The sequence below is a fragment of the Globicephala melas genome, chromosome 13 (genome assembly GCF_963455315.2).
Source record: "Globicephala melas chromosome 13, mGloMel1.2, whole genome shotgun sequence".
In the NCBI taxonomy this organism is placed as follows: domain Eukaryota; kingdom Metazoa; phylum Chordata; class Mammalia; order Artiodactyla; family Delphinidae; genus Globicephala; species Globicephala melas.
The window spans coordinates 57,601,788-57,618,652 of NC_083326.1; the positions used below are offsets into that span (position 1 = coordinate 57,601,788).

The following is a 16,865-nucleotide window of genomic DNA, read 5'->3' on the forward strand; positions in this document are numbered from 1 at the left end:
CCGTGGCTGAGTATCCAGGCCCAGGCCATCTGCCCATAGCTGCCTGCCTGGCTGCATCGGGCTTGAACATCAGGGAAGCCTCTCTGTGCTGCGCTGTGGTGTCTGCACTAGGAATAAGGAGCTTTCTTAGAGGAAATCTTTTTTGTTTTTAAATAGGATTCAATTATGCATATGGAAATCGGTAGAAAATTGACTCTAGTCAGGAACATTCCAGGTGAATTTCTAAGAAATTCATCTATGCTATAAAGTGAGCTACCATACAAATACAGCTTTGCACTTGAGCGCTACAACAATCAATAAGTTTAGCAAAACAACAAGAGTACATCCCCGATTCCTATCTCTCCCTGGTTTTTGAGAGAAATCCACCAGTGTTCTCCGGAGGCCCCCGCATCGGACCCACGTTGGTCCCAGGCATCCAGACTCAAAACACAACAGTCACATGAACTCTCCCCTGGGCTTCACGACTCTGGACTGATACCCAAATGCAGCGGAGGAGGGTCGGGAGGGTCGGCAGCAGGGTCTGGGGGGATGAGGCTTCACGGCGGAATTTAGGTCCGAAGTGGGCGGCGACTGAGGAAATGCCACACGCACAGAGGGCAGGGTGGGACCTCTCAGGCACCCCCGACGCCAGGAGCCCTGGTCACCACCCACCCATGCGCCGTGGCCGTGAAGGGGGAATGGCCACCGGAAACAGGAGCAGGGCCCACACTCAACTGCCTCACCCGTCTTTTCCCTGTTTCCACCTCAGGGCTGCTCCTGGCCTCCTGGCCTCCTCTTCCAGGCGGGCCTTGTGCCTCCCTCCTCCTTCCTCCTCCGCCTGGCCGTCTCCTTCCCCCATCTGTCCCTCCCTCCCCTTCTGAACAACTCCGTCCTAAAGCCATTACGTGGGCCCATTACGTGGGCACAGGGGAGGCATCCGTGGGGGAGCACTGGGTGGGAGAGGGGGAGCTCAGCACACAGACCTCCACCCCGGGGGGGGCGGGGAGTCACCACCGAGGGGGTGGGTGGGCGAATCCCGAACAAAGTGTTGAGGGCACCACCCAGGACGATGACCCCGAGTGGGAAGTCGGACCCTTAGTCAGGCAAGGAGGGCACCCCTGGAAGGGCCGCCTGGTGCAGAGCATCGGGCCTGAAGCCCGATGAGCATAAGGAAGGTGTCTCACACCCTCACCCCCGCAGAGGCTGCCGGCCCGGCATCTAGGGATGCAGCCCGGAGGGCGGGGCCTGAGTCCGGGAGGGGTCGGCGCAGCGACGAGAGGACCAGAATACAGAGGAGGGTGAGCGAACAGGCAAACACACAGGGTAACAGCAGCCGCACCGCTCGCTGTCAAAAACCGAGACTCAAATATTTAAATGCAGGGCTTCCCGGGTGGCGCAGTGGTTGAGAGTCTGCCTGCCGATGCAGGGGACGCAGGTTCGTGCCCCGGTCCGGGAGGATACCATGTGCCGCGGAGCGGCTGGGCCCGTGAGCCATGGCCGCTGAGCCTGCGCGTCTGGAGCCTGTGCTCCGCAACGGGAGAGGCCACAACAGTGAGAGGCCCATGTACCGCAAAAAAAAACACTTAAATGCAGAAAACTAGAGTGAATCCTGTGGGATCAGGATGGAATTGGAGGTATCACTGTGAATTCAGGGATTTCAGTATACAGAGATAGACTGACATATAAAACTCAACAGTGCCAGAAAGCCTGTGTATGTACATATATGCAATGCATAAATCTCTGTGTGTATAAACGCACAAACAGATGTTACTCAGGGAGTAACAGAGACACATCACAAAAACACCAAAACCAACTTGCAGGGGTCCCTACTGACCAAACTGGGGTCCGTTTGTGCGTCAAAATAACAGAAATTGATTTAAATTCAATGAATAAAGTCCACATTAAAATAAATAAATAGGGACTTCCCTGGTGGTCCAGTGGTTAAGACTTCACCCCCCCCAATGCAGGGGGGTGCAGGTTTGATCCCTGGTTGGGGAGCTAAGATCCCACATGCCTCACGGCCAAAAAAACCAAAAAACAGAAGCAATATTGTAACAAATTCAGTAAAGACTTTAAAAATGGTCCACATCAAAAAAACTTTAAAAAAAATTAAATTAAATACATAAATAGAAAATTTGGTGAAAATAGAATATTTATACCTTTTAATTACCTCTCTGTAAAACACTTATTTCAAAAAAACTGTAACTTTACAGTTGACAAACCTGTCAGACACCATTTCACCATCAAGAGATAAAAGTTATCAGCAGAAACTGGACAAATCAAAATCATGTGCAACTGGTCATGCCACCAGAAGAAAAAGCACCGCTTCTGTGATATTCCCCCAGAGATGCAGAACCTGAATCTAATCATGAGGAAATACCAGACAAATCCAAAATGAGGGGCGTTTACAAACTAAGTGGCCTGTTACCTCCCCAAGTGTCAAGGTCCTGCCAGTCCAGGGAAGGCTGAGGAACTGGTCCAGACTGGAGGGACAGACGACTAAACACGGTGTGTGCTCTGAGCTGGGTCCACCATTGCCAAGGGCATTATCGGGGCAGCTCTGATGGCTGACTGGGGTCTGCAGCCTGCGTGGCAGGAGCCTCCCACTTTGAATGGCTTGTCCTAGTCGTGTCAGGCGTGGTCTTGTTTGCAGGAAACACATACTGAAGTATCTGAGGTATCAGGCTGGCAAATTGTTCTCTGATCATCGGGAAACATTCTTTAAACCATACTTGCAACTTTTCCATAAGTTTGACATAGTTTCCAAAAGAAGTTGTAATGTATTTAGGAAAAGAAAAAATGCTTTCACTCTACAGTGTGAAGGAAGCAGTTATTAAACATAGGCAGCTAATAAGCCGCTTACCCATATAAAACATTTCACATGAAATAGTGTAGGTTCAAATGAATACTGAAGCGCCCCCAAAGGAGCAGCTTTCATCTCAGTAGCAAAAGGTAATTATGCTGAACAAAAATCAAATATACTTTAAAAATGCAAAGCACATTCGTGGCAAGAATCCTTTGGTTCAATCTCAAAAGGAAACAAAAGTCTCTGGTTTGAGAAGCGTGCAGGAAGGGAGGATGGGGTTCCACTCGGGCAGGAGACAGAAGCTGGACATCTCCAGGCCCACCCTCCTTAGAACTCGGCGAAGCCCCCGGGGCCTGAAGGCTTCACACGTCTCCACTGGAAGTAAGTGCTGCTCCGTGACATTTTCTTCTGCTAAATCAATCTAAAAATCAGGTACTCAGTCCCCTTTCCAGGGTTCAAGATTCTTACTGCCCACTAGGGACCCCTAATGACAGGGTGTAGAGGCTCCTCTGCAGGACAGATTGGGAGCATAAATAATCTGAAGGCTCCTCAGCAAGTTCTCTACTGAAGTAAAAGTTTAGGATGGTGTCTGCTTTCATATACTATTAAAGGATTCATAGAATTAAAGAATTTTTTTTAATACATATAATTGACAAAGTTTATTATCAAAAACTTCAGTAGGTTTTTAAAAAGACTGTGCTGGTTTTACAATACTGAAAGATGACAATCCACGACAGGACATAGACAAACAAGGATAATTAAAATATTAAGTACCAGGCTTCCCTGGTGGCTCAGTGGTTGAGAGTCCGCCTGCCAATGCAGGGGACACGGGTTCGTGCCCCGGTCCGGGAAGATCCCACATGCCGCGGAGCGGCTGGGCCTGTGAGCCATGGCCACTGAGCCTGTGCGTCCGGAGCCTGTGCTCCACAACGGGAGAGGCCGCAACGGTGAGAGGCCCGCGTACCGCAAAAAAAAAAATATATATATATATATATATATATAAAGTACCGTCTAAATTAAAAGACCATATGCAAAAATAAACTCAAAATGGTTTAAAGACCTTAATATAAGACATGACATCATAAAACTCCTGAAGAGAACATAAGCAAAACATTCTCGGACGTAAATCATAGCAATATTTTCTTAGATCGGTCTCCCAAAGCAAAAGAAATAAAAGCCAAATAAATAAACAAACAAGCAAGCAAGTGGGACCTAATCAAACTTAAAAGCTTTGGCAAAGCAAAGGAAATCACCAACAAAACACAAAAAACCTCTACAGAATGGGAGAAAATACTTGCAAATGATGTGACTGACAAGGAGTTAGTATCTAAAATACACAAACAGCTCATACAACTCAATATCAAAAAAACCAAACAACCCAATCAAAAAACGGGCAGAAGACCTAAATAGACATTTCTCCGAAGAAGACATACAGATGGCCAACAAGCACATGAAAAGATGCTCAACATCACTAATTACTAGAGAAATGCAAATCAAAACTACAGCGAGGTATCACCTCACACCAGTCAGAATGGCCATCATCAAAAAAGTCTATAAATAAATGCTGGAGAGGGTGTGGAGAAAAGGGAACCCTCTGGTGGGAATGCAAACTGGTACAACCACTACTATGGAAAACAGTATGGAGGTTCCTTAAAAAACTAAAAATAATGTTATCATATGATTCAGCAATACCAATCCTGGGCATATATCCAGAAAAGATGAAAACTATAATTCGAAAAGATACATGCACTCCAATGTTCATAGCAGCTCTATTTACAATAGCCAAGACATGGAAGCAACCTAAGTGTCCATTGACAGATGAATGGATAAAGAAGATGTGGTATGTATGTACAATGGAATATTACTCAGCCATAAAAAAGAACGAAATAATGCCATTTGCAGTAACGTGGATGAAGCTAGAGAATATCTACTAAGTGAAGTAAGTCTTACAGGGAAAGACAAATATCATATGATATCACTTATATGTGGAATCTAAAAAATAATACAAATGAATCTATATACAAAAAAGGAACAGACTCAGACATAGAAAACAAACTTACGGTTACCGAAGGGGAAAGAGCGGGGAGGGGTAAATTAGGAGTATGGGATTAACATATACACACAACTATACATAAAATAGATAAGCAACAAGGATTTACTGTATAGCACAGGGAACTGTGTTCAGTCAATATCTTGCACTAATCTATAATGGAAAAGAATCCGAAAAAATATATACGTATATAACTGAATCACTTTGCTGTACACCTGAAACTAACACAATATAATAAATCAACTATACTTCAATTAAAAAATAAATAAATAACATAATTCAACATGGCCCATACAAACTGTCTTTATAAGACAGGCTTTGTGAACATGGTCCTTGCCCTATCTTCTACTTTATACAGTTTCATTCATTGTATCATCTACTGACTGACTCCAGGAAGAAAACAAATATATGCTTTTCCTTCGCGAGAGTATATACATACACACCACCACTCATCCACCCAGAAGGGACAGAACACTAGAGGAGAGGTTTGGCAACTTAATCAGTTAAATTCAAAGATGAGCTCATTTGTAAACCAGTATCGACAGCAAATAAACTACTTGGAAGCCTACACTGAGAACTACTGTTACAGAGGAGGACTTTTGTTGCAGTGCCTGTGGATGCTTCAGTTATCGATGTCTCCCCCCAAAAGTTCATTAGGTAGAAAGAAGTCCCCTGCTCATCCTCCCGTGACAGTTTCACGGCTCAACGAAAATGCAGTTCTTTAGGTTCAAATACCCAAATGCCTGAATATTTAACTGCGTATTTAATGACTGTAAATGCCATCCGAAGATAAGAATCTTCTAAATTAAAATTGATTTGGTTTTCATTTTTCTGATGTTGAGATGCTTCCTTAGGTAGAGAATTACCATGGTGGAAGTGAACAGATCTCTCACAACGTTTAAAAAATGCAGACATTAGTTCCACTGGCATGTAATTATTTTGCAAGAAAGCACCTCTGTGTGTACACCCAGGAAGCAGACCAGTTACTCTAACAGAAGACTGCAGGGATAATGCTCAAGGGGCCCCTCTGAATCTTTCAAAGTCACTCAATTAGCCACATCCCCCAGCATAGAAACTACTCCCTGGAAGTAGTTACGCACTTTTAGAAGCTGTGTTAATTCTTCTTCAGGCCATTTAGCTAATTAATACTTGAGAGTTTTAGTAAATCATTACTTCAGCATACTAAACAACAGTTCCTATGGGCTGGATTGGACCTGACTGTATGTCTTTTTAAAAGATGCTGACTTAGGCGCTTCCCTGGTGGCGGAGTGGTTGAGGGTCCGCCTGCCGATGCAGGGGACACGGGTTCGTGTCCTGGTCCGGGAGGATCCCGCATGCCACGGAGCGGCTGGGCCCGTGAGCCATGGCCGCTGAGCCTGTGCGTCTGGAGCCTGTGCTCCGCAGCGGGAGAGGCCACAACAGTGAGAGGCCCGCGTAACGCAAAAACAAAACAAAACAAAACAAAAAAGATGCTAACTTAAGTGAGAGATACAGCATCACATAAAAAATTTCTTCAAACCAAATGCCCTAGGATATGCCGAGAGAAAACAGAATAGGGAGAAAAACACAAAATAAGGCAAGTAGGGGAGATACTGGGTTTTGAAGGAGCCGGCTACTTGGTTCTGGCCTGAGGAAGAATCCTCCAGGCAGAAGGAACGGTTCTTCAGACAGCACGGTCTAGACTGCAGGTTCTGTTCAGTCGAGCAAACCAACGACTGCGGGTGGTGGCACGTGATGGGCAGGTGCAGATGGTGAGAAGCCTTGAATGCTACTCTACAGAAAGGACCCAGGGCCCTCTACTAACAGGATCTCAGCTCAGTTTCCGTTGGGTTAGAGAGGGTATAAAGAGTGAACAACAGAAAAATGACCAGAGGCAGCTCTGAGTTGGAGGATATGACTTGAGAGAAATCAAGAAGGATGAGTAGAGAAAGGGTGGTGACCGTGTGGCCAGGCTCCTGGGTAAGTGAGAGGGAGGGGTCCAGGGTGTGTCCAGGATCTGGACTGACTGCAGGTGGATGATGGTGCTGCAGGAGGAGGGACTGCAGCAGAAGCAGGCTGACCATCAGGGGACCAAGACGGGTTCATTTTTAACATCTAAGTGAAATCCAAAGAGTAAGAAAAGTAACAGCATGAAAGTGTCCATTGATTTGGGACGTCCCTGGTTCCATTCAACCCACAAAATGTTAACCGCCATCCCTGAGGCCCTGGTGAGCTAAGCAAGAGCAGCTTCAGGGGAGTGGCAGGGTGTAGGTGCCTGAGAGTGGACACGGGATGAGTGGTGGCCAGGGAGAAAATACTGGAGCCCTCAAGAAACTTGGATGCTACCGGCCAGCTCGGGCCATGAGAGAACAACATGAGAGACTTTAAAGTAAAAGAGATGTGTGTGCAGTGATGCTGCAAAGAGACGTTCTGGACTGGATCTTGGAAGAGGAAAAGGACATTAGTAGAAAAGCTAGTGAAATTTGAATAAAGTCTGCAGTTTAATGACCACTGACATACCAATATTAATTTCCTAGTTCTGACAAATGTCCTGAGGTCATGTAAGATACTAACCTCAGAAGATAGTGGGCGAAGCATATACAGGACTATCCCTGTACTACATTTGCAAGTTTTCTCTAAATCTAGTTAATCCAAAATAAAAAGGTTACCTACAAAAAAAGAAATAAATCTAAGAACAGATATTCCAACAATACCACCCGCAAATGGAACTTCTTAGTGTTCAGGAATTTCTGAATTTATTTTTTTAATATCTGGCTGACTCTAACGTGATTACTAATTGTAAAAAAAATACTTGGAAAACGTAGAAAATATACTTTTTATCTCACAGCTTGAGAAATAACAATTTTTAACATCTTTTATCTCATGTATAGATATGAGATTTTTTTTAAACCATCACTGAGACTAATCCCTCCTGGTGGGGGGGGCCGGGTCCCCTTAATATTTTATCATAAGCTTTCCCTTCCATATAATTTAAAGTTCTTCAAAAGCATTTACATGACTACACAACTGTCTACACAAAATTGTACCACAATGTTTTACCTATTCCACATTTGTTGGACATTTAGATTATTTCCAACTTTTCTCCATATATAAATAGTACCATGAGTATCATATGCATAAATTAAATGCTCATGCTTATTTCATTAAGTAATTCCAAAAAGTGGAGTCCCTGAGTTGAAGGAAATGTTGACTTAACATTTTTAATAAATACTATCAATGTGTCCCCCAAAACGATAGAGCCAACTTATACTCCCAGAAGCAATGTACAGAGAGCTAGTTACAGAGAGCTAGTTCCCTGACCCACCAGCAATGGGGCATTAGCACTTTGTTGACTGTTAATTTGGTAGGTTAAAAAATGTTCATCGTTGCTTTTAACTTTGTCTTTCTTTGTTTTCTAGTGAGACTGAATACATTTAAACATATTTGCTTTTTAGCTACTTTCATTTCCTCTTCCATGAATTACTTAGTTCCTAATGCCTTTTGCCTGTTTTTGTACTGATATTTTAGTGTACCTGATTATTTTTTCTACTTCCTTTATCTATTTTGGACCTTCTGCAAGTTGTAGTTGTGGTAAATACTTGCCAGTTTATTTCCGCTTTAATTTTATTTATTATGAGGTTCTTTGGCGTACACAGTTTAATTTGGATGTATATATATCTCATATTCCTTTATAATTTCTTCTACTGCTTTTACGATTATAAAGACCTCACAGTCCTAACATTAAACCAAAGAAATATTAGTGTTAGTTTAAAAGAGCACTTAAAATTACGAAGGGAAAAAGCCAGATCACTTGTCCAACTGAAAAAAAAATCAGTTGTTTTTATTTTGGAGACTTCAAATGTAGAGGTCTGGGATTATATAGTGATTGACAATACTAATTCTATAATCTCCATCATACATAATTATTAATAAATAATTCTTACCGAGACAAGTCTTCTCTTAAGGGTATCTAAGACAGTTGGTAAATTTTTTGGATAATATAGGAATTATATAGCTGAGAGTTTCCAAAAGAACCAAAAAATTAAACTCATGGCATGACTATGTCAAGAAAAATTTAGTCCAGCCAGTCCCCAAGGACACAGAGGGCCATATGAGACACCCTTAATACTTTAACTATTAGCAGTTACTCTTCCCATGCCACTTCTAAGCAAGATTCCAGTTTTCTCTACCTTAGTCTTAATAGCTACAGAGAAGGGGAAATGATAAAATAGAAAGACCACAGGTAAAGTAGAAAGACCACAGGTAAAGTAGAAAGACCACAGGCTTTAGAACTTGCTAGATGTGGGCTCAAATCCTGGATCCACCACTAACTAGCTAGTTTTACCCTAAGTAAGTCAAATGGCCCCTCAAAGCTTCATCATCTGTAACACAGAGGTCAGTGTTAGTGACAGAGATTGGGCATGCAATAAATTAGTTTGTAGTGATTTTCAAAGAAATGCCTTGCTTGTTGTAAAATCACTACAGAAATTGTTTATTTTTCAATAGAATTTTCTGTTCACATATAAATATGTATGAGTACACAGTTTTTGTTTTTCTTTTGTTATTATTTTTAAGGCCTAAGGTAAGTGACTCAATCTATTTTGTTTAGTAAGCAGCCTACAGAAAAGATTAAACTATTTCCAGGAACTATAGGAGGAAGATCCCCATTATAATACTAAGACAGGAGGCAATTTAGGGAATAGTTTCCTTTATCGCATTAAAAGTAGTAAAAATATAAATCCTCAAAAGCCCCTCCAATAATTCAACTCGTATTCAACGAGCAGTTTGCAGCATCTGTATACACAAACCAAATCTCATCCTTCTTCTAAACATTTAGCAATGTTCCACAGCTGGGGAAAACAGCGATGACACCAGTGTCAGATCTGGAGAAGAATAAGCCACAGGATGACACTTTGGGGAATGGACCACTAGCTACAAAATAAGTCTGGCAAAGGAAGGACAACAGCAAAAAGCTATTTCCTAGTAAAACTGAAAAACTACTTAAGATAAACATGTAACTGGCTACAATGAAAACTATAAATACTAAATTACTAAAAAAAATCTTAGTTTTGAGGACTGAATATTTTTAATTTGTTGGCTTAAGTCTGCTTTTCTTTTCCTAGAATAAATGCTTCAACTGTACAATAAGAGAATCTAAAACAATTTACATTAGTGTGGAAAATATAGCTGCAGGGGAGAGACAACAACATAATAAATCACAACCTCTCTCTGAGAAGAAAAACAATTGTTTTTTTAAAAAAAAAAATCCTGCTGTTGGGGCCAGGTACAGTCCAAACTTATTTCTAGAATTCCAGTGTTGCATAACTGGAGTGTATTTCAATGAAACTGAACATCAAGTTACATAATTGTCAAATTACTGTGTTCTATTTTGCTTTTTCAGCAAAGAACATGATGGGACTTGGGGTGACAGCAAAAGAAGAAAAGAAATTTAAAGCAGTATATTTTGCTTCTAATAGAAAACAACTTCTATTTTTAAAAATCATTTAGGTAGAAGATCACAAATTTTCAATATTGCGTGCCAAGACTAAGCATTATATATGGTCTTTAAAAACCTCAAATCTTGTTTGTCATTTTTTAAGATATTTTCAGTTGTTTCCATTATTGGAGGGAAAGAAAGTTAAATACTTATGGTACTTTAAAAGTTCATTAGAGGAGAATTATCAAATTTACATGCTTCTTTCCCACCAAGAGTAGCACAAATGTTGGACATTCAACTATATTTTACAGAAAATTTAATAACAGCTGCCTGCTTGTATAGCAGTAATCACAATATATAGGGAATATATATTCCAGGGAAATAGCATCTGCATTTGCTGATTTAAATTTAAATCATCAGAGAATTAGTTGAATATTAAAAAGCTGTTATCTAAAACCTACGGATGTATTAAAAACCATAATGAGGGACATTTATCTTGGAGCAAATGTACAACCTCCTGTAAAACATGACTCCAATAGAAGAGTACGAATGCCATCATTAGAAGATTAAACCAATCGGGGGAAAGCTTAAACAAAGAATTATAAACAAACTAAGCAGCATCGTTTGTTTTCTTGTTCACAGGGAAAGTTTACAAATCAGTTCTTTTTTCAAAGGCAAATAAATGAGTTAAGAGCTTCAGACTTTCTTGATATACATATTTGAAAGTCTTAGATGACACTGATGAAGTCTACAGGGGAGCATGTGACACTGTCAACTAGCGATACTATTATTATAGATTTAAATTAATAAACCTAAACCAACTGCAGCTATCTAATAAAAATGTCACTTAAAAGTAATTCACTATAAAGCAAAACTGTAAAGGGTGGTGACAATTACCGTGACTCAGAGGGGTCACACCATCCCTGGGCTTCTTTTCTTCTTCAGCTTGCTCCTAGAACACAGAAAATGTGGTTTAGGCCCTGTTTCTGGGTAATTGTTTGAAACACTGAACATTGACTTCTCTGTTTGCTGGAAGCCAAGCCATGAAGAGCGCTGTGAATGGAGGGGACCTACATCAGCAGCCAGTGTGCAGCGGCAGGGGGAGGGGGGAGGGGGGTGCCACCCATTCGGACGTGGGAGGAACCCTTGGTTATTGTCTTAATTCTCTGTTGGCTCAAATATGACAGAAAGGAAGGTTCAAAGGCAGGCTGAGGGAAGAAGGGCGTCCCCTGCCCCCGCCAAGCCCTCCATCCTCGCCTGGCTTGCAGCTTGCTGGCACCTGCTACAGCTTATGAGGCTCAGTTAAGGTCCAAGTTTAGCCCAACCAACTCTCACAGAATGGACAAATGCCTTCAAAGATCCCTGCAAAGAAACCACAAACACAAGCGACCCTGAGAAGGCAGAGCTTCTGTCCACGGAGCCAGCAGTGCATCAGGCCAGGCTCACAGCAACTCCTGGAGGAAAGTTGACCATTTAGCGAAGACTAAGAGAATCACTTCTTTTTTCAAAGATACTCCAAGATCATTTGTCCAGATACGTGTCTTACTTACATAGTTTTGTGGCCATAAAAAATGTATGCCCCCTATAAAAAAACTCATAATAATTTTACACTTAAAAGTTGAGGGACAGAGTTTCCCAATTTTAAGATCTTTCAAATTAAGAGTTTCAATGGGCTTTCAACTCTCTTATGGAAGTATAAATAGTACAATACTTTTTTTTTTTTTTTTGCAGTATGCGGGCCTCTCACTGTTGTGGCCTCTCCCGTTGCAGAGCACAGGCTCCGGACGCGCAGGCCCAGCGGTCATGGCTCCCGGGCCCAGCCGCTCTGTGGCACGTGGGATCTTCCCGGACCGGGGCACGAACCCGTGTGCCCTGAATCGGCAGGCGGACTCTCAACCACTGCGCCACTAGGGAAGCCCAATATTTTTGCATAGTTTCCAAGACAAACTGATTGTCATCCAAGAAGATGAAAATCAGCAGCTGAATTACACGAAACCTGTGCATAATTGATGGATGATGCTGATAAAAAAGTATCAGGATTTAGTAAGTTTGGTCAACAATCATTTCCTACAGTTTATCCTGTAATTTGGGGGACATATCTTTTATTTTTTCATTCTTTCACATTTTATTCTTTATTTTTTAACATCTTTATTGGAGTATAATTGCTTTACAATGGTGTGCTAGTTGCTGCTGTACAACAAAGTGAATCAGCTATATGTATACATATATCCCCATATCCCCTCCCTCTTGCGTCTCCCTCCCACCCTCCCTATCCCACCCCTCTAGGTGGTCACAAAGCGCTGAGCTGATCTCCCTGTGCGATGCGGCTGCTTCCCACTAGCTATCTATTTTACATTTGGTAGTGTATATATGTCCATGCCACTCTCTCACTTCGTCCCAGCTTACCCTTCCCCCTCCCCATGGCTTCAAGTCCATTCTCTACGTCTGCGTCTTTATTCCTGTCCTGCCCCTAGGTTCATCAGAACCATTTTTTTTTTAGATTCCATATATGTGTTAGCATACAGTATTTGTTTTTCTCTTTCTGACTTACTTCACTCTGTATGACAGACTCTAGGTCCATCCACCTCACTACAAATAACTCAATTTCGTTTCTTTTTATGGCTGAGTAATATTCCATTCTATATATGTGCCACATCTTCTTTATCCATTCATTTGTCAATGGACACTTAGGTTGCTTCCGTGTCCTGCCTATTGTAAATAGAGCTGCAATGAACAGTTTGGTACATGACTCTTTTTGAATTATGGTTTTCTCAGGGTATATGCCCAGTAGTGGGATTGCTGGGTCTTATGGTAGTTCTGTTTTTAGTTTTTTAAGGAACCTCCATACTGTCTTCCATAGCGGCTGTATCAATTTACATTCCCACCAACAGTGCAATAGGGTTCCCTTTTCTCCACACCCTCTCCAGCATTTATTGTTTGTAGACATTTTTATCTTTTTAAGCCAGGCCTAGGGTGACTGACTGTCCCAGTTTGCCTGGGACTGATCCGGTCACAGCACTGAAGTCCCATAACTGGAGGACCCTTCAGTCCTAGACAAACCAAGAGGGTTGGTCATCTAAGCTATGACAGCCATTAAAACTAAACCTAAAAAGTAGACTTCAGATAACAGGAACACGAGGCTTTAAAACAAGGTTTCAAAAAATTAATATTTTAATGAGAGCAAACTAGTTTTTAACTGTTAATCACTACTAATTTCATTTTTATATTGTACTTTTTGTTTCTTTTTTAGTCTATGGCTTTAAGGTACAAAATACAATTTGTATAGTAGTAAATCATATAATTTTCCAATAAACAAGTAATACATATATATCCAGATATGTGACTGAAGCTTCTTTACTGATGAGGTGAACAAACTCACAAGTCTGAAGATGACTGCGTCAGGCTGCCATTTGTGTATACAGTCATATAGAATTGATTATGGTAAATTCCTTGAGATGCCTTAGTTTACACGTATAATTTATTTTATTTTTTGAGTTCACATTGTTCAAGGTAAAAATAAATAGAGAAACAATTAATACAGTGAAAACTCCCCTCCCACCCCGACCCATTCTCCCCCATCTGGCCTAGTATAGTACCTCCACCCAGAAATCTTCATTAGTAGATTCTGAAATATCCTTGCAAAGTTTCCTTTATAAAAAAAGAGAATATATTTTCTTATTTTCTTGTTCTTGTGCACAAAGATAGCACTGTTTTCTACCTTTCTTTTCACTTAAAATACCCTGGAGGTCTTTATCAGGTTGTAAGAGCACACTCCTTCTTTTTGCAGTTACCTGAATGGATACCTCATGATTTATTTAACTGATTCCATGTTTATGGATGTCCAGGTTGTCTCAAATCTTTTTTCCAATCACATAACACTGTGGTGGAAAACCAGTACACGGAGCGTTTTGCATATGTGCCAGGATATGTACAGAATGACTTCCCGGAAGTGGACCAGCCGGGTCAAACCAGACTTGTGTTTTCCTGCCAGGTCTGGCGCCCAGCAAGCCGCACTCAACAGCCCCACAGCCTCGGATCAGGCCCGTCTTCCCAGAGCCTTGCCCACAGGGTGTGATAGCAAAGTTTTGGATTTTTGCCAAGATGATGATGAAAAAGATAATATCTCACTATCGTTTTATTTGCATTTGTTCCATTATGAAGAAGCTGAAGACTGTATATTTAAAAGCCATTGTATTTCCTTTTCTGTGAAATATCTCTTTACATCTGTGGCCCATTTTTTTCTGTTGGAATGACTACTCATCTTTTGGTCTGGATAAATTAGGAAGATTAGTCCTTTGTCTACAATATGAGAGGCATTATTTATTTTTTCCTGGTTAGTCATTTCTCTTTTTCACTTCTTTCTTACAGTATTTTTAATATGCAAGGATTTTTGTTGTTTATTTTGAGAAATAAAATTATCAAACTCTTCTTTTATGGCTGCTATGGTTGAGTAATAGGAGATCCTTCTCTACTCCCACATCATAAAAACCTTCTTCTTTGTTTATGTCTTTTACCCTTATGGTTTATTTCTTACACTTAAATCTTTGACAAATTTGAATTTGTGCCGGGACACAGTGTGAAGTTGAGACACACTATTCCTACCCAGGTGGCTCGTCACCTGTCCCAAGACCACTTATGGGATGGTCCCCCTCCTCCCATCAGTCTAAGACCTGTGTCCTATACACTAAACCCCCAGGTGCATTTGCCTCTTCTGTTTCTTTAGTTTACCTGTCTATCCAAGTACCAGAGCCACGATGCTTTACTTATTACAGCCTGATGTTCTGATATGCTTCCTGGGCTACTTTGTGTTTTATACACAGTAAGAGGTTCTGTTCTGTACAAGTCTTAGAGTCAGACAGCTGAGGGTTTACACCCCTGCTTCTCCCCTCACCAGCTGTGTGACCCTGGGCAAGTGATTTAACCTCTCTGAGTTTTGGTTTCCTAAATTGTGACTTGGAGGTAATGATATCTTGTTGACTGAATTGTTTAGAGGATTAGAGACACACGGGTAGAGCCCTACTAAGCACATGCCACATGCAGACTCTCAGTTAATGGCAGTTATCATAGGTGTTTTGCCAGATCTCAAACTGTCAAGAGTGTATCAGACTTAATCAAAATTAAGTTATCTTCTATTTGTTTTCTAACTGAAAAAGCGTATCTTGGATGAACAAGATCTCGGATGGAAGAAGAATCCTGAGGGAGGAGTAAAGAGGAATCTTAAAACCCTGAGTTAATTACTTATTTAAAAAACATTTATTGGGCAATTAATGTGCCAGGAACAGTGCTGGGTTTTAGGGAACAAATGGAATGCAATGCCCAGTGTTTGTGCACCAGCTGCCCTTCTCTGGTCAGGTATCTGCCAGCTGTTCATGGCGGATGGAGGACAAAATGAAGGCTGGGTGTCCCCGCCGTCCCCTCCTCCCACTGTGCAGGGCCCGTCCTCCACACAGCTCGCTTGCACCGGCCTCCACCCCTGCACAGCCATCACCCTGCTCTCCAGGGCTTCCACCCCGCCCCCCGCCTGCCTCGCTCAGCCCCTGGCATCCAGGTCACTCAGTCTCACACACGGCGACCAATGGACCCACGTCTCCCTCCATCAAGTTACAGACGTGCAGATCCCAAGTCCACTGTACAGCTTCATCTGGGTGCCCTACAGGCTCCTGAAACTCAGCCAGCACAAAATTAGTTCCTCATCTTCACTCTAATGCTCTTGCATCCCCTGTTCAGAGTCCCCAGAACTCACTCTGCGGCTTCTGGGACCCACGCTGTCCATCCTGCTCTCCCTCCCAGCCCCAGGGAAATCACCTCACGGTGGGCAGGATCCCCAGATGACCCCAAGGAGCCACCCCCAAGCCCCCTCCCCGTCACTTGCTTCTAGACCACAGAAAATGGCAGAGGCGATGGGGTGGTCACCCCCTCGATTGCATTACAACGTATGATTCCCCTCAGCTGAATGGAGGAGAGTCTCCGGCTGGCCTGAAAAAGCAGGCTGCCTTGTTGTGAGAGGACCACATGGCAAGGAACTGTGGGTCTCCCCGGAGCTGAGGCTGGCCTCTGCGTGATAGCCGGCAAGAAGGCAGGAACCTCAGTCCTACAACTACAAGGAACTGAATTTTGCCGACAACCATCTGAGCTCGTAAGAGGCCACAGAGCTCCAAAAGGAACTCAGTCCAACCGTTTGATTTTACCCTTTGAGCCCCTGAGCAGAGAACCTATTTAAGCCATGCCTGGACATCTGACCTACAGGCAGTGTGAGGTAACAGTCAATGTTCTGTAATAAGCCACTAAGCTTGTGGTGATTTGTTACCATCAATAGAAAGCTAACATGTGCCTATTTCTCCCCCGGGAAGCTTTCTCTGATCCTACTTCCTCTTCTCTGCTTCCCACCTCACCCATGCTAAGTCAGGTAACCTTCTGAAGCCTGGAAATATCCTGTATAAATCTCTAATACTGGGCCTGCCACACTGCATGACCAGCTTCTCTCTTACTGGTCTCGTCTGCTTTGCTGAGCTTACTGAAGGCAGACAGGGTCTTAACCATCTTTCCTCCCCAAAGCACAGCCTGGCCCCTCGTCCAGCTTAACAAATACTTGCTGACTGAAGGCATGAATGCAA

The 16,865-nt window shown here is 42.5% G+C and overlaps 1 protein-coding gene across 1 annotated transcript in view; it reads right to left on the minus strand.

Annotated features, from left to right (window-relative positions):
- Positions 1–16,865, minus strand: part of L3MBTL4 (L3MBTL histone methyl-lysine binding protein 4) — a 304,117-nt gene that overhangs the window by 278,918 nt on the left and 8,334 nt on the right. Inside the window, exon 3 of the mRNA XM_030836653.2 lies at positions 11,149–11,203. Within this exon, the coding sequence (XP_030692513.2) occupies positions 11,149–11,203 (55 nt within the window). The remainder of the gene's footprint in view (positions 1–11,148; positions 11,204–16,865) is intronic.